The sequence below is a fragment of the Neopelma chrysocephalum genome, unplaced genomic scaffold (assembly GCF_003984885.1).
Source record: "Neopelma chrysocephalum unplaced genomic scaffold, ASM398488v2 Primary Assembly neopelma1_135, whole genome shotgun sequence".
Classification (NCBI taxonomy): Eukaryota; Metazoa; Chordata; class Aves; order Passeriformes; family Pipridae; genus Neopelma; species Neopelma chrysocephalum.
In genome coordinates this window covers 158,528-177,141 of record NW_020897797.1, presented here as the reverse complement: position 1 = coordinate 177,141, position 18,614 = coordinate 158,528, and the positions used below count along the sequence as shown (strand labels likewise).

The window sequence follows — 18,614 nt, the reverse complement described above, 5'->3', positions numbered from 1 at the left end:
TCTCCTTCCCTCCCCTTCCCTTCTCTTCCCTTCGCTTCCCGGCGCAGGCGCGGCCGGCCCGGGAAGGGGGAGCCCGGCGGGTTTCCCGGCAGCGGCGGGTTTCAGGGAACGTCCCTGCTCGGGGTGTGCGCGGCCCGGGTAGTGTCAGGGTGGACAAGTAAGTGACGGCGCTCGCCAGGGCACGGCGGCCACCGGCCCCTCCGCGCGACCGTGAGGGGAGCGCGCGCTGCCTCAGCGCGGCGGCGGGTCCTGTCCCTGCCCTGTCCCTGTCCTTGTCGCTGCCCTTGTCCCTTCTCTGAATCCATCCCCCTCCTCGAGGACTCGGATCCTGCTGCTAAACTGAGGTCTCGCGTTCGTGTTGTTGTTTAATCACCAGCCCCGCCTCCTTCCCCAGGGAGCCGCTCACGCAGCCTCGGGCCCCGCGGCGCCCCGGCCGTGCGTGGGCTGAGCGATTTAATCGCTCCAAATCACTTCACAGCGTGGTTTTCGTGGAGCTCGTGGGGCATCATAGGATTTACATGTATAACTCCTACATTTAATGGGAATGGGGCTGGTCTTCACAGCCCCCACTGCCGGGGAGGCATTTGAGGCTTCCCTGGGCTGGGCTGGGCACACACATGGTCCCAGTGCCTCCTCCTGAGGTGCTGGATCACCATTTCCCCGCCGCCTTCCCTCAGATGGCAGCGCTGGGATGACCTGGTGGGCAGGTGGGACGTGCACATCATTCATACATTGGCCTAATCCTCCAGATCCCCGTGATATTTCCATAAATGCAGTTTCCAGTCTGGTATCTCTGGTGTCCCGCTTCCACCGCTGCCTCCTCCATCCTCATGCAGCTCCGCTTTCTTGCACCTTCGCAGCCCTGTCTCCTTCCCATGACATTTGTTCCTGCCTTCCCACGCAGCTCAGGGGTTGGCAGGGAGCCCATCCCAGTAACCTGCTGGAATTTGCTTGTGCTTGGTTCCAGAGCGTCCCGTCACAGCCGTGTTCCTCTCTGGTGACGGGCTCTGCACTGACCTTGCAGATCCTTTCTCTGCTGAGGAGCCTGGGATTTGTTAGGAAGTTTAATAAATGTAGCACCAATGCTTCTTGTCTGGAGAACACTTAGGAAACAAATTCCAGGGAAAGAGAGGAGCGGGCTCAGTCATCTCCGAGGTTTTTAGAAAGTGATAAGCAACCACACTGCTGTGAAGGTGGTCTTGTCTTTCTTAATCCTCATATATTCCCTCATCCTGGAAGACCATTTGCTTAATTAACTTGAATTAACTTTTTTCTAAATGTACTTAAATGTAGTTCAAAAACATTGACATTTTAAAGGGTCTGTAGTGTTAATGCCCCCCTTTCCTTCAGGAACGTGTATGAGCATATAGTAAAAAAAAGTCACTTTTTTTCCCCTGGGAAGTGTGTCTGGGATAGGAGGAGGAAAGAGGAATACAGGGGGAATTGAGTGCTTGCAGGGACAGTTGTTTCCAGCTATAAGAATCATGGAAGAAATAAATTTATAGTGCCAGAAGAGACTAAACAAAGTAGTTCTATGCTGGGAAGATTTTATGTGTATTCTTAGCCACTTCTGTTACTCCGTTTTGTGTTTCTCAGCTAAATTACCATTTTAAAATGTTGATTCTTTTGAAAAAATTCTCTTCCCAAATAAGGACTCTTATCCATTTTGTTTCTTGTACTACTTCAATAAGCCTGTTTTCTCTCTTTCCATAAGTCATCCTTCTTTCAAACATTCCTTTGATTCTGTTAGAGTTTAATCTGTTTCCTAAGAACTTGTAGATTTACGGGAGAGGATCAGAACGGCTCTCCCGTGTGTTTCTGTTTTGTATCTTGGGCTTTTCTAGTGATTCGACATTTTTCTCTGCTACCTGCTACTGTAACAGCCCGATGTGCAAAATCAACAGAAGTGGCACAGCCTTGGAAATGAGCTTCATTTGAAAGGTGTCTTGAGCTGCCTTCAGCTTCCCCTCTGCATTTCCATGTGTGAAAGGGAAACTACTCAGAGTGTTCATAAAGTCTGAGAATTTGTGACCTTCAGCTGTTTGAGGCAAGGGAGCTTTCCAGCTCTGGACTTCTGAGCTGTTTTGGGAAAGTCGTTGAAGGGAATTTACAGAGTGCTGTAGGCCTGATATCTTTTCAGGCTTGGCTTTGCAGAAGTTTGGAGTTAAGAGACTGGTGGGCTCATTAAGAAGGCAGATTTTGCATTGGTAAAACCAAACCAACCAACCAAACTCCCCAGCTGTGTATGTGGGGAGAACTCACTGCTTCAGAGGGACAGGCGTGATTCTTCTTTCCCTGTAGAAAAGAAGGGGATGTAGACAAGTTAACATGTATGATCTGTTTAAACAACAGATTTTTCTGCAGAATTAGTGTTCCTTTTAACCTAAGTTAATATGCAACCTCAATTCCTCTTAAGTAGTTGTGACAGGAACTTCAGGGCTAGTGTTTTTGGAATTGCAGCCCAAATAAATGTTTAATTTTAAACTGATGAATTACTTGGGGCTTTCACTCTTCCCAGGCTTTTGCTATGCAAGAGTGAACAAATACTGTGTAATAAACTGTGGATTCGGCCTATAGACACATGTTTGCTTCTGGGCTGAGCATCCTGAAAGAAGTGGTTTGCAGCATGTCTTTAAAAATTTATTTCACTCTTGCATCTGCTGCTGGCCTAAGTGCTCCAGTATCTGCCAGGAGTAATTATAGGCAGTTGGTTCAGATGTTGCTTAAAGTGTAAGCCTTGATGGGAAATGCAGTGGATTTCAGCCAGAATGCTAATTTTGATGTTTTGTCATTTCATAAAACTGTGAACTCAGAACAAATTATTTTTATACTGATCTGCTGGTACGTAATCACAGGGCTAGTGCCAGATTCAACCATGATGTAGCACTGGAATCTAAAGATGGGATTAAAGTTAGAATATCAGCATTAACCTAAGTTGGCTAATTCAGTATCCACAGTAGTATAATGGCTGTATTTGCCCAGAATTCCACGTAATGCTGCACAGAAGCTCCTGGTGCCGAGGCTGGTTTGCTCCAGGAATGCAGTTTAAAGCTGTTACGTGAACTGTAATTGTGCCTTTTGAATTGCATCCACTCCCATGTTACATGTTACAACTTAAACAGGTACTTTGCAAATTAACATTATTGTGCTAGAACTGTGTTTATTTTATGCTTCTTTTTTTCTGGCATGTTTTGTTCATTGTTTGGAGTTTTTTATTTGTTTCTCCATTTCTGTTATAGCATAAAAGAGAATGAAAAAAATTCCTGTCACAGTACAGGGATCTGTCTCAATTTTACAGGGAAAGAACAGAGATTGTTCTTTCTGTCCATCATGGGTTAGGTTAAAGTGATAGAGACACAGGGATAAGAAAGATCTTTCTCAGCATTAGATTAATAAGCTGGTGGATCCAAACACTTGGATCCATCAGTCATTTTGGAGCCTGTTACCTCCTTTCAACTAGTCATGAAGCTGCTACAGCCAGAATTTATGTAATAATCAGATGGCATTTTTCCCCCTCAGTCAATGTAAACAAGATAGTGTCTTCTTTCAGAGCTCCAGGCATCCTGCAGTGTCATTTGGGACATGTCTGGCTGCCAGATCATTAGCACAGCCTCTGGGGGAGCAGCGTCAGGTCAGGGAATGGATCTAAAGAGCTTGGTGTGCGTGGATTGTATCCATTGCCCTTTCCAGGATGTGGAGAGGAAAGGGTGCTCTATATACCCCCCTTATTCTGTAGGTTTTCCTGTGTGAGAATTATGTCTTGACATAAATTGATCACCATTTCCTCTGCTTGACAAGTTGTAGGTTATGGCAAAGGTTCAAAATGCTGCCAACCTGTGAGAGCACCTGTGATGTTCACAAGTGTCAGGAGTTTAATCCTGAACTCCTAATGTGGCTGGGAATTTGGCACTAATGGATGCAGGATCAGACCCTGCTTTTGGAGTGATGGCTCAGTCCCAGCAGGGCTGGGAGAGCTCCTGAGGAAATTGAAGCCCTTGGGTTTCCCAGTAGCCTGTGTCTTCTCATCTGGTTTTGTGTGTTCCCGTGGCCCTTTGCTCAGCCTTCCTTTTTCCTGAGAGCTCCTCTCTGCAGCTGTTTCCTGCTGTTCCCAGGGCTGGGTGAGCACTGGAGCAGAGGGAGCTGAGCGTGTTTCCTTTATGTGGCAGAGTCACAGGCTGGGGAGGACATGGGGTGTGCTGGGCATGATCCTTGTGCCTGCTGCCGGGGGGCCTGGATCTTCCTTCCAAGGAAAGCCAAGATGAGCCCTAAGCCTTCTCCAAGCATATAGTTGTGAGGAGCTCCTGGAGGCCAGCGTTTTGGGAACTTCCTGAAGTTGGAAATCCCTGGCCTTCCATAGCCACCTCCATGCTCCACAGCAGCACTTCTTAGTTGACACCAACACGTTGTTTTTGAGCTGTATCTCTACTCCAAAGTGGTTTTGGGATCATTTCTGGCTTGCTTATTAGTGCTTACTGTGTTATGGTGCTTGTTACTGCCACATCCATGAACAGTCAGAGAGCAGAAAAATGCTTTTTGACTTATCTGACCGTGTTGAGATTGCGAATTCAGCTCATCACCCGTGGTCTGTGGAGAGTTGCAGTGAGCCCTCTGGGGATGATTCAGAATGCCATGGAATCGTGACTGCATGGAGAAGGTAAATACAGAGCAATTGCTTAATGTCTCCTCTAGCTCAGGAACTCAGACACATCAAACAAAACTAGCAGGTGGCACACTCAGAGCAAACCAAAGGGCTTTTTCTTGCATTGTTTACACAGAACTTTATAACCCATTACCACAGTAGTTTGCAGTTACAAAAGTTTCCCTGGACTCAGAAAGAGCACAAACAAATTTGGAGAGGAAAAAGTCTTCAAGGTCTGCTAATCCTAAAGATAAAATTTCTGGCTCAGGAAGTGCCTCTACTATAGATAGCAGGAGGAAGAAGGTGTCCCGGGGAAGGACTGCTGGATGAAAAGGGCAGGCATATGCTTTTCTTATGGCTGCTGCTGTCTGGGGCAGGATCCTGGGCTAATTGGACCTTTCATCTGACCCAGCACAGCCCTGCTCTGCTCTTTAATCAGGGGCCAGAATGCCATTGCTCTTATTTGATCACGGGCTGTGTCTGCCTGTGTGAACTGAAGACAGGAACTGGAAGGAGAGCAGGATTCTTCTGTTCAGTACAAATCTCTTCTAGAGCGGAATATAGAGAAAAACAACTCTGTTGTTTTAAGAGCTTGATATTTATTGACACTGGCCATACTGATATCTTTGTGCTGTTCCTGAGAGGGATATCTATGTAGACAGTAGAAGCTGAAAAGAATTAAATTTTTGATCTCTTTTCTTAGAGTAATTTACATAGTCATATTCCTTTCTTTGCCGATTAGTTACACCAGGATAAACTGGGATACATCTTGCTTTATATCAGAGCAGGTGGAAGTAGTTTGGCCTGAAAGTATTTAAAATGCAAGAGGTAGAATTGAAGGGCAGAAGGCATTGGTGAAGTAATGGCTTTGTCTTGGACACTGAGGGTGAGGGGGAAAAAAGATATGGAGAGACATTACAGAGGATTTGTGCATAGTGAATTATTTATAGGGAGAAAAGGAGGTACTAGAAAACAGTAGAATATTTTCAGTCCTGCCTGTGGTGGGATTTACTGAGGCTACATTACAATGTTAGAGGGACCGTTAGGAAGGTTTTGGTGGAACAATCTAGGTATTATGGGACTGGGAGATGGGGCTGGATCCTACTACTAAAATTAAGTCTCTGCTATTTGAAGCTGGTTTTCCTTGTTGTAAGATGTGAGAAAGCTCCACAGAATATACCAGAGAATGGATAAAAGAATCTAGAGGTGTTTGGTTTTAGTGAAGAAGCACACTTTCTCCAGCTCTGTTTTTATTTATTCCAGTTTTGTTGTTGCTAACATTGTCCTCACATTCTGAAGACAGAGATCCTGCATGTAGGTGTTTCTGTTTTGGGAAGGGAAAAGGGGAGATATGAGGTGTGCTTTTGTTCCTTGTTTTTGTTTTGTTTGCTGTCTGGTAGCTGAAAAATAAATGCTTGTTGATAGTTATAGCACAGTCCCTTGGGCATTGAAGGGTATTTTCTATATTAGTACTGCCCTTCAACACAGCCTTAGAATTCCCCATCTGCTCCTACTCTCCCACACAGACATGTGCCTTCTTTCTCTTTTCAAATTCAAACAGGGATTACAGAACCTGGAAGAGGAAAGGGAGTTTTCAAGAAGAGATGGCCACTCCACCACCCTGTGTGTGGGTTTACTGTAACTCTAGAAAGCCAACAAAGTGCTGAATTTCCAGTATAATGTCAAAAATGATTCTTTCACTTTCTACAATCAAAAAGCAGCTTTTATTTAACATATTTAGGTCTTTTCACACAAAGATTAGGAAACCTAATTTGAGCCTGTTAACCTTTTTCTTGGTAATCCGTAGAAAAGCACAGCTGCACTACTAAAAACATACTGTTTATCCATGATCACCGAGGCTGGGCAGCCTGCAGCGTTCCAAAGATCAAAGTTTAAAACAGACATGCCCGTCCTTCCTAATTGCTTGTATTTAAGGACACAACACCACCAAATCTAAACTTGCTGCTGCTAAAAACTTGAGCTGAGCTTCAACCTGTGTGCATGTGAGAAAGGTATGTCCTGGCAACTTGATAACCATGAAGTGAAGTAGGACAGAGCCTAATAGTTGTAATGAAACAGTCCTCTGGTTACTTAGTCATTCCTTTTAAATTAAAGTAAATAGTGTTAAGGATTTTCTTTTTTTTTTTTAAAGAAATATTTTTGCAACCGAGTTTTACCCCTCCTTTTTTTTTTTTTCATTGCCTATGTGGGAAAACTAACACGTTTGTATAAGGATAAACTGGGAAGTCTGTGGTTTCCAGCATGCACATTTTGAATAATATTTATACAGACTATTATTTAATGGGCCATATAAATATTTATCATATGCTGTAGCCTTTTGATCATAAATGCTTGTTTGAAAAGCCATTCTGTCCCTGCTGTGATTTGCAGAGAAAGAGGCCATTGCTGGTTTACTGCTTGGAGGGAAATTTGGCTTCTTGTCCTGCCTTAGCAGTTACAGTCGTGGATTAACACAGTCAAGCTGAACATGGCTTTTAATTTTATTTTTCTTCTCTGTCCCTCACCTTCTGTTTGCAAATTCAATTAATAAATTGTAAATATGAGGCCCTAATTCTGCAGTGGACAGACAAGGCTGTGTTAAAGTGCTGGAGGCCTTTTTTCTTGGCTGCAAACTTGCTCTTGGCTTTCTGAGTTAGATACTTCAAGGGGATAAAAGGTTCTATCTCCACTGCTTTCCACCACTTGGAAGTACATAAACATGTATCATCCCTGCATCAGATATTCTGGTGTCATGTTGGGAATATTGCATGTGAGGAATGGACCTGTCTAGTCTTTTAGGACGTTTTATTTCAATCATTTTTCTGGGTTGCTGTTTTCCTCATAGTTGCATTGCCTGCAGAAGCTGTATGTTGAGAATCCAATAGATACAAAACCCAAACCAAAGTTTTCTTTGCATAACAAAGTTTTCTTTGCACAACAAAGTTTTCTTTGCACGTGGCAATGAAAGTTGGTGTCCATATTCCAAATCAAGAAATTTGGACCTGGGACCTTCTGCTACCTCTGAACTACATTAAAGAGATTCTTGGTTTCTCATTTGGAGCTTCCTCATGTACCAAAGGAATCTTCTGGAAGCAAAACAGAATGGCAGCATTCCTCTTTAAAATTCTTCTGAAAGTATTTTGGCTAAATATTTTCCACCAGCCTGACTGCTGATTCTTGAGAAATACCTTTGGGCAGAGTCCATAATTGGTGACATTTATGACCTGGAGATGACAGTGCTTTCCGTAGATGTGCTTGATAAGTAGGTGGCATAGCAAGCCATTGGTATTCCAGAAAAACCCTTGGCATCAAATGATGTTTTTGCAAGCAGATCAGATCCGATTGCAGATCCTATTTAGTTCGAACAGCCTCAGTAACTCAGTGCTTGAAAAAAATATTCATATTTACTTTTACCTTTTTTTCATAAGACATGGAGTATTGCTTTGTGAATCTAGGGGAGCTTTACTCAGAGAAGACCAGTTAAAATAGGTTTGTGGTTCTTGGTTTTGGACTCTGTCACTTAAGTGGTTCCTGTGTGCACTGATTTACAGCAATAAACTCCTGGATGTGCATAGGCTGATAGGGGCTGCTGGAGCACGTAAACAAACTCTGCTTCCTGCCCAGTCACTCACACGTGCACATCCTGGCTGCTTAGTAAGGAAAAAAAAGGAAAGTAAACATTACATGGGCAGATTGGGTTCCAGGTTTCAAATGTTTGTGGGAAGAATCCAATGCAAAGCCATAATTTTAAGTGCTGAGTAGGAGGTACTGTGAGCTTAATTCTCTAACATCTGTTAAGCTTGTTCTCTAAGTAGCAAAAACACATTAATGAGCTAAAATCAAGGCTGCCTTACAAGGGAGAGAAATTTAGAGTAATATTGTGTGTGTGAACAGGAGACAGGATGTAAAATACTCCGTTTGCTATTTGTATTTTGTGAAAAGCAAGGAAGAAAGATTTGCCTGTGTTTAAAAAAAATAATAATCTGTTTTGCAGCTTGTGGTTTATTCTCAATTTTTTCTGAGTCAGCAGCTAAAGGCAGTGCCGAAATAGGGGAAAACCAGGGAAATTCGTGAGATAGTATCAGGAACAGTCTTGTGCAATGTCTTTATAGTAAAACCTCCCAAGTAACTAGCAGCACCTGCAGCCAGCCTTTGGAGCTCTGAGGAGATGGAGTGCAAAATTAAAAAGTGAACAAACACCATCTTTTGAAAGGAACGTCTTAAAACTGCTTTTCCAGCCGAGGGCTGAGAGGGAGATGCCGAGCGCGTGTCCCCCCAGGTGACAGATGCAGTGTTAGTCACCCACGTCCCCTCTGTGGCAGAGGCATCAGCTTTTGTTAGTCTGACCAGGTCACAGAGCCAGGGCCAAGAAAATAAAGGAGCTTTCTTGCCAATATTCCTTAGTGTTAACTCATGGCACACCATTTTTAGCTGCTTGCTCATCGCTGGAACACATGACCTCGCTTAACAAGATTAGTGTGTGGCACCTCAGCTGCTGGGCAGAGCCAGTGCTCACAGAGAGGAGCCACAATATACTCTGTAGCTTTGAGTTTTTCCTAGTTTCTGACACTGTTAGAAGCTGATGATCTGTACAGGTTCCTCTGGTGCCCCTGCCATGGTGTGTGCAGAATGCAGCTCATAACTGCTTTGGTCTGTGCCGGGCTGCTCAGGAGTTTTAGTGATGGATAGAACTCCCTTGTGCTGTCCAAGTAGAGAACAAAAAATGGTCCCTGGACCCAGCAGTGGGGTCTAAGCATGAAGTGCCAGCTTGAAGCAGGACAAAATGATTGTGTGATATCAGATCTCTGCAAGCTGACCATATTCCCATGAGCTATTTAAAGGCTGGGATGAGGGGAAGCCTCAGTAGGTTTCTTTTGCCAAGGTGTTGTCTTATGCCTTTTTCAGGGCAAATGAAACTTTGCCCAGCTGTTACACTGCTTAATTATTACCCAGAATCATGTTTGGAGTTTTCTGAGATAAAGGGCTCCTTTTTTTTTCTTCTTTATTTTACCTGCTACCTCTTACCCTCAGTGATTATAGATTTGTGATATCCATCAGCAGCAGTGGTTACAAGCCAGCCATGGATGTGAACAGCCACCTGTATTGGGGCAGTGCTATGTTCAGACTGACAGCCAAGGATAGTTCCTGAGCCGTACTCAAAATTATGATTAAAAAAGAGAAAAAAGGATTAATTTGAAATGTGAATAATCCTATTCTACTAAGCATTTCTTTCCAATCTTTCCCTCTTTGCCTATGCCTCTCCCTCTAACCACCCCTTATTCCACATCCAGAAGTAACCCAGGTCACTTATTTGGGGGAGGTGGGCTGTTTTTAACTAGAGCCATTTTGATACTCTGTAAATACCATGTGTTTATCAAGTGGTAATCGATCCATTCATTTTCTGGAAGTCAGAAGCTGTGTGTCAGCTGAGTTTCACGTGGTTCAGAGACGTAACAGATTCACACAGGCACTAAACTTGGTACTTGTCTGACGTTTCAAATACTTGTACCAGCTCTTACTTAGCATTCTCCCAGCTTGGTTAAAATGTAAATGTTAACTATTAATGAAGAACAAACTGTGAGAAATTTAGAACAGTGAATTTGTCACTGTATTAAATGTCAAACAGTTAATATAGTGAAATATGCAACTCATTGTGAATAATTAAATCAATTAACTTAACCTTACTTTGTTCTTGTAGGTTGTCAGAGAGTAGGCAGATTTCCTCAGATGCTCTCATAACACTTTTTCAGCAAATTATTTTCTGAGGCTTTAAAGTTGGATGGATTGATAGTGGAGAGCTCTTAAAAGCCTGACTTTTTATTTCCTTCTTTTTCCTTGGGTAACATGTACCAGATTGTCACGTGGTTACTTTAATTATCAGCATCACACTAGTTTTTTTTTTGGAAGAGGAAACTGTTTCCAGAATCTGCAGAGCTCCAACCTGACTCACTGTCCCATTCAGCAGTAAAATGTCACTCAGGAGCTGGTTGGTTTGATGGGAGGCAGCAGCTCTTGATATCCTTGTTCCCCTCCAGGTTGGGGCTCAGTGGAGCCCGGCCCGGCCCCTCTTTCACTGGTTCAGGAGTGGAATTTGTTTGCTTTGAGATAGTGAATGACCTGTGGTGGTTCTGGCTGTCTTGTCCAGAGGGGAATTCAGGTTTCTGGGCATCACCAGCATCCCCATCTGCCAAGAAAACCCAGGGGCCTCTGGGTTGAAATTTCCCTTGTGTGTAAAGCACTAGCACAACCTTTGCTTCCCTTCCTCTCTCTCTGCCTCTTTCTCCCTTTATGTAGATGTGATACTCTGTGACCACAGCACATTTTCATTGTATGAGTGCAGGAAGTTTATCACTGCCTGCATATTTTACATGCACATTTACAGTTTGCTTTTCAGGAGCTTCTGTGCCATGCAGCTTATGTGCAAACATTTGAAGAAAAGTGGTACAACTAGTGAAAGACTTGAAAACTCAAAGTAATTAAAAATTGCCAAGTGAAGACTTGCTGCAAAAATGAGTTATCCTGTGGAGTGCCTGTACAGCCTCTCTCCTGCCCTGTTCAGCACAGTTTTCCATCATCAGTCGTTTTATCTGCTTTTAATCCTTTTTTTTTCCTTCCACAGGTTTATTAAGAATGCACAGTGAGAAGATTGCAGCCAGGTATTATGTTGGGATTGATGTTGGCTCAGCGAGTGTTCGAGCAGCTTTGGTCGATGGCTGTGGGACAGTGGTGGCACATGCGGAGCAGCCCATCCAAATTTGGGAGCCCCAGCCAGACCACTATGAGCAATCCTCTGCAGACATCTGGGCTGCCTGCTGCTCAGTCACAAAGGTGGGCAAAGACAAAGAAAATGAAGGATTTGTGTTGCAGGTAGTTCTTCAAGTTTTGAATGTTTAAGGTCTTGCAGTCCCTGTGTGTCACTTCCCTTCAGGTCAGTTCGTGCTGTGTAACTTGTAACTGTCCTTGTACATTAAAGCACCTTGAGGATGATGGAGCCTCACAGTGTCTGTTTTATTGGTGAGGAGCTGAAGGCCAGAGAAAGAAAAACTTCTGCTACAATTGCAAATAGAATGAAAGGCCCTTCTTTGTACTGTTATGGCAGGGGGAGGACTTACCCACTGCCTTCAGGTCTCGCATCTGTGGGGTTTGTTTTGCTGGTGTTTGTTCTACCCATGAGACAGTTCTTTGAGGAGTCAAGGTTGCTTAGAGCCTGGCAGTGCATATATTTGAAGATGTGCTCATACTGCACTGGAGTCACAAAGGAGCATTTATTGTATAGAAATTATCTGGTTTGTGGACGGTCCCCAGCATAACACCTGTGATCCTCATTATAAGAGGATCCAGTATTGTAAAACCACAATAAATGACAAATGTTTGTGGATAACATCAAGCATAAACCCAGATTGAAATAAACCTTACTGCAGGGGGAAGATTTGTACCCACTGATCCAGGGCTCTGCCTGTACCTGCTGGCGGTAAAGGTAAATCTGTGACCTTGCTTGGCAGTGCACACAGAGGCCATTTCATCTTCCTTAGTAAAGCCCAGGCCTGCTCCATGTTCTGGGGTTGGCTTTTGAAATATTCATGACGGGCTTGGTAATTTGCAGATGGACAGTTCACCCATTGTCTTGTTATTGATCAGCCTTTTCAAACATTAATGAGCTTGGCTCTGTAGAAATGCCCTGAGATGGAGAGGAGGAGGTGAGGGGGAAGGAAGGGAAAGAAGGGAGTGACAGGAGTGATAGGGAAGAACAGCTTGTTGTTAAAGACAAGCAAGTCTTACTCTTTATTTGATTTTTTTTTGTGTGAGTTGCTTTGTTCTTGCTCTGGACCCCTTTAAATGCAGTCTCTGATGTGTGAGCAATAAAACAGTCTCTGAAACTATGGCTTTTCAGAGCCAGTGAGAGACTGGCACTGTAGCAAGTCTAGTGAAAGTCTTTCCTTATAGTACTAATTAAAATAATGATATTTTTATTGTTGCTGAGAAGTGGCAATTTATTACTCTTGTTCATTTTAGGTGTCTTGCAACCTCCTTTGGCACTTAATCCATGTGGGTGTTGTGTTTTTTTTTCCAGTGCTGCTGGAAGCCATGAAGTTAAAGCATTTCGGGGCAGTGGGTTTGGTTGGTTTTTTTTTTTGAAAATCTTCCAAAAAAGTATGATGTCCAAACTCTTGGTCAGAGAGAAAAGGTGCGCATTGCAGAGGTGTTATCACTGCTACAGGTTTTGACTGGTTTTATTTTTGGGACCCTTCAGTGTTGCAAGGCAAAAAGCTGTGGCTCAATATAACCAAAGCAATTCTAGAATATTTATTGCTTCCAGAGGTGGGAACTGAGTGAAGTAACTGATGGAAACACAGGGCCCTAATCCTGTGTCCGTTTTTCACGTGCAGCTCAACTCTACGCTTTCGAAAACAGAAAATAAATGTTGCTGGTTTTCTGCTACCTTTATTTTCTGATATTTTTGTGCTTCCTCCTTTATCCAGGACTGTGGCTAGTAAAATTAAGAAACTATTAAGGACCTCTGAATTCAGTTTTGAGAACCAAAGAATTTTTTGTAATTTATGTATTTTTGATTAGAAGTGTTAAAGAATACCAAATATAAAGAATTTCACAGTTTGAGCTTGCATTTTTAACTTGTAACTCATTTTCTGTCCTTGTTAGTTCAGTAGTCCATCCATGGCTAGGCTTCACGAACAAGATTTGGGAAGTTCAGCGGTGGTTGCATATGAATGGATACATTTGTATTCATGTATGTTTTGTGTATTTTCAGAAGGTTGTCTGTGGAGTGGATGCTGCCCAGATTCGAGGGGTTGGTTTTGATGCTACATGTTCTCTTGTTGTTCTGGATAAACAGTTCCAACCTTTGGCAGTCAACTGTGAAGGTAGGACTGCACACAAAAAATGGTGTTGCTGTGTGTGTGCTACCAGTGGTGGGAGTGAACTTTCCATTTCATCCACGTGCTGGGGCTGACTCTTGGAGATGGAGATGACACAAAACCTTTTTTACAAGAGGATTTTTTTTCCGGTTTTACTGTTTTAATTCTACTGCAAAATTAATTTTGGGATGAGAATTACTGTTTGGCTAAGTATTTGGCATCCCAAGATCAAATTAATTAATCTTGGCTCAAAGAAATTGCTTCTTAGGGAAATATAGGCTCGTTTTTCTTTTCTGCATGTTTTCTCCTCCTTCAGACTTTGCTGATCATGGCTTTTGTAGTGTGTATAAATGCCCATCCACACTGGCAAAGGAATCCTAAAAATGTTGGTGTTAGTGTAGTCCAACTGCTCGCTCTGTCATGAAGCTGCAGGCAAGAGGTTCAGTTGTGTATTTTATTATACTGGTGCTCTGTCTTTGTCTAGGACAGTGCTAAACTTCAGAAACTGACTGTGACCTTCTTCTGAAAATCTGATGGATTTTATTAGAGTTGATGATTCAGAAGACTCAAAGTCTTTGTTGCACTTTATTTTTTAATGAATCCTATTTAAGATTAGGTGTGTGCAAAATCAGTAGTTACAGAGACCTACTCATAATTCTGTGTATGTTCTCTTCCTATTCTCAGATATATTTGTCATGTCCTCTTATCCTCCTCAAAGCTTTGCCCCCAAAACGTCTTTCTCTAAATTTAGATGAGATTATTTATTTTTCAGTTTCAGAGTATCTTACAATCTGTTCAATACCTAATGATGTCTGGGGCTATTCTGGTCTAGTGAGTCAAATTCAGTTCTTACTTTTGATGTTCTGATATCCCCATGGAACTTGTGAGTGATGGTGTTAAACAAGAAGACAAGAATTCACTGAATACTTTCATGTAGTGGTGAGGTTTCAGGCAGTTTCAAATTATTCCCCCTGAAACTGTATTTCTGAAAGAAATTAGGGTAGTTCAGCCCATAAGCACAGAAGAGGAAAGAGAATCTCTGTAGCTGTCTAGCTAGCTGACTAGCTGAGTTCATTTCAATTTACAGCATAGTTGTTCAGATTTTGTCGCATTTTTAGTCCTTGGTCACCAAAATGCTTCTTTATATTTTTAACTAATAATGTGAACTTTGTCAAGAAGTTTGGGTTCTTTGACTGAAGTACAGTCTACGAGAGCATGGTGTTTCAAAGTTCTTGGATGCTTCAAAGCTTGATTGGTTTGTCAGCATTCTCACTGCTCAGCATGTCTTAAAGTTGGCTCAGAGGGCTAAAATGTTATTTTTAGATCCTTAGTGTGGATTATTAGCTCAAAGAGAATTTGAGTTTCCGATGTAGAAGTGAAAGTGTGAAGCAGCTCAGGGTAACTCACAGTATTGAGGTGGGGTTAAACCAGACCTAAAATAATCTCTTTTTTCCTTTTGTTCTCCCCAGGACAGAACCATAGGAATGTTATTATGTGGATGGATCATCGTGCAGTGAGTCAAGTCGAGCTCATCAATGCAACACAACACAGAGTTTTGAACTATGTAGGGGGAGCAATGTCTGTGGAAATGCAACCGCCTAAACTGCTGTGGATAAAGGAGGTGAGTACAGTTCACATTGTGGGGCATTTTTACTAGTGATTAATGCCCTTCGTTAATTCCTGAGAATGAGATTTCTAGAAAGTCTTCAGCCTTGGTGTTGAACTCCAAGGTGTGTAAAGTAAGGCCAGGCTTAACTTGTTCTTTTTTCCTCTCAATTACATAGAAAGATGTTTGATTTAATTGAAATGGCATGTTTCCTGAGAGAACATTTCATATTCCTTTCTTCTGTAAGATTTGCTATACATACAAATTTAGGTGCAGGTAATGAATGAGTCCTTGAAGTATCCTGGGATTTAGTTATGGAGGTGTATTTCCTGTTCCAGCTCTTGTATCTGGGCATGCTTACAGGGGTGTAGGTGCTACTTGTGGGCTGGAGTCCCAGAGGCACCGCATCCAACAGAGAGGGGATGTGATGGCTTTGGCTGCTGGCAGAGGAACTCTTCAGTTAAAGATGCAGTTTAGTTCTGTCCCATCAGTAGCAAATAAACCATCTGTAGAGGGAAGGTGCCCTGTTTGTAATGTGGAGCTCTACCTCTGTCTCTTGTGTTTAAATTCTGTGTGTCACAGATGACAAACAGCCTCTTAATAACAACTGTCAGATAAAAGGAGAGACACTTGCCACTTGAATTTTTTATAACCTCCTCCAGCCTGGCTTTTACGTTTGGCCTCAGTGATTCTCGCTGTCACGTTAACAAAGCCCAAAAGTACTTGCTGCCAGTTTCAAGTAGTCAAAGTCTCCTGTCCTTGCAAACATGAGATATCATATCAGAACAAGGTGCACACTGGGGAGAGTCAAAGGAATTAACTGGTAGAAGCAGGTACTGACAGATTAATGATAATAGACAACAGTGAAAGTTGATAATGATGAACCAGTATCCATCTACTAGTTCTTCCCTTCTTGAGCAATGAGTATCATACATCAGTCATTTTATAAATAATAAAATGTAAGCTGTAAAAACCTTAAACTGATCCATTGAGTTTAAAACATTTTTATATTACAAGGTCTGGGATATCAGTACCTGACTGATCAGGAAACCCAGATTATGGGGTGTCCAAATGTGCCCACCCAGGACTGTAAGTGTGTGCTGTGTAAGCCCTCTGCCATAATTGCTGTGGTTTAAAGGGGAGAGCATTGCAGGGCTTGTTCCCTCCATGAGCCAGTGGGTAGGACACAGCACTCACCTGATCCTACGTGCCAGCCAGGAGCGGGGATTGCCTGGCAGAAGGTGTTACCGAACAGGGCTTGTTCATGTGTCCCTTTTCAGCTCCTGACATAACAGATAAGGAGATTATTATCCTTAAGAGAGGTTTTTTTCCCTCAGTATGTGCTTTGCTGAGCTGCTCACGAGACAGTTCCTGAGTGGGCTGGGAATGACTCACCATTAAACTGCTTACGCTTGTCCTGCTTAGCTCAGGCACCTCGTCAACATCCACAGCAGCACCTGAGCTGGGGAGAGGAACAGCAACAGTTACCACGGGGTCAGCTGTAATCAGCTGAGATTTGGGCATGGAGTGCTCAGCTTTTGAGCGTTGGAGAGGTACAGGATGGAGTGTTCTTACTGCTTCTGTACTCGTTGCAAAATAGGAGGGTGAAAGGAATTGTCTGAAGAGGAAAGGTTTGTTTTTAGTGCCGGTCACAATAATGGATCTGTGGATTACATGACATTAGGGCTGTCAGCAAAGGGTCATGTTGGCCTCTGGCAGCTCAAATTCAGCCTCATGTAGTGCAAGTGTACTCAGTTTTTGCCAAGGAAGAAAAGTGTTACAATAATTTTGAATGTCAGGTTCTCCAAATGAGAGCTACAACAGAGTTTACGCAGAAGTTATTACTCAGTGCATGTCTTGAACTGGTCTACAAATATAAATTAATGAAGCTTTTTCAGATTCTTTGTTACCAATATTTTATAGATAATAAACTGTGACACAGGTATTAAAAGTATGGTCAGGAAAACTACTTATGGTACTTAATGTGTCCTTCCTGGTTTTTTGTGCTGTATCTTTATTTTCTGTATTTAGTATTTAGTGTATTTCCCTCCTGCTAATACTGCACAGTTCCCAGAGACATAGCAGAGTAAAATTTTGCCTCAACTCACATATCATAAGGAAAAAATACTCTGTTCTGATCACAGGATTATTTCTTAAGCTGGTGATAATACACAAACTGGCAAAAAGGAAGTTTAGTTTTCAAATCCCTTGGGAGAGTTGCAAGATTAGCAGGTAGAAAGAAACATTTTAGTTTTGTTTCATTTTGTCCTTTTCAACTGAGGATATCTGAGGGCTTTGCAGAGTTGAAACTGGAATTCCCATTATGTTTCTACTTAATTGTGACAACTAGTGTTGAGAACATGCCTGCACTGTACCTGGTTTGACCTGGTTTATTGCCTGGGAAAGTTTTACACAGTGAGTGCCCACACTGTGCCGGGATGTGATCATGGCTTTGGTCTCTCCAGCTTTCCCGACTTCAGAATGTCACCAGACATGCAGTCAGCATGTTTCAGGTGTTGTGGATCTGAGTAGTTTATTTGTCTGAAATCCTCACCTCTGCTTATGTTTTCTCTCTCATACGTGAAATAACGTTTCCTACCAAGATACTCCTTGCTCCAGTGATCAGTGCAGTCTTGGGACCTGCTTGAAAACATTTCCCTCTCAAAGCATCCCAGAGTCTGTTGCTTTGTTGTAAAATGCTCTTCCAGAATTTTCTGCCAACCTGTGCTAATACATACAGGTGGTTCAGATTTTTTCTGCAAACACTACCTGTATTTCTGGAACTATTTTCACCTGTCTGACTGCAAGGGCTGCTGCTTGCTGCAAGAACTGCTTTGGCTCAGACCAGGAATCTGTTTGACTCATTTTTGGTCTGATTAGTAGTAGGTTTTTTGCTCTATACATTTAGCTAATTTTTCTGAACCCACATGCACTTTTTACACCAGCTGTGTCTTGTGATGATGACTCCCACTGTGCTTTGTGTGAACTGGCATCTTCTTTTCTAAAACAAGCTCCTTAAATTTCATTTGACTTCCAGTACTTGCAGAGTATAAGATAGTGAAGTGTATCATTCCCCAGACAACACCTCCATGCCATGGACCATAGGGATGTTTTTTTCCCTTTTCTTCCTTCTTTCTTAATATTTCTCCCTGATGTTGTCATATACCTCACAGTATCCCAGGAAGTTAAGGCAAACAGTGGATTGGGCACATTCTCCCATGACTGACTGTGATCCAGACTGGCTAAACCAGGGTGTATCCAGAAGCTGCTTTGGCCTTTGTCCCTTTGGTTGGTGTCACCTTTCTGGAAAGTTTTGGATCAGAAAGCTGGACATGGCTGCAACACGTACAACACATGGATATTTATAAAGAAAACAAAGCAGCACAAAACCCACAGCCAGACACTTTGCACAGTCATGCTCCAGGTTGGCAGAAACACCTTAATATATGAAAAGTCACTGTTGACTTTTGCTTTGAATTCCCTGGACCTTATTTTG

General features: G+C 42.7%; 1 protein-coding gene across 10 annotated transcripts in view; it reads left to right on the top strand.

Annotated features, from left to right (window-relative positions):
• Nucleotides 1-53: 53 nt before the first annotated feature.
• FGGY (FGGY carbohydrate kinase domain containing) overlaps nt 54-18,614 on the top strand; it is a 149,432-nt gene continuing 130,871 nt past the window's right edge. For 8 of the 10 annotated variants that reach the window (XM_027698977.1, XM_027698980.1, XM_027698983.1 and 5 more), the window contains exons 1-4: nt 6,525-6,651; nt 11,259-11,467; nt 13,407-13,518; nt 14,982-15,133. In XM_027698977.1, coding sequence (XP_027554778.1) covers nt 11,270-11,467; nt 13,407-13,518; nt 14,982-15,133 — 462 coding nt within the window. In that variant the 5' untranslated portion in view covers nt 6,525-6,651; nt 11,259-11,269. Of the gene's footprint in view, nt 158-6,520; nt 6,652-11,258; nt 11,468-13,406; nt 13,519-14,981; nt 15,134-18,614 lie in introns of those variants that run through there. The other 2 variants (XM_027698976.1, XM_027698979.1) reach the window with 2 other exon arrangements.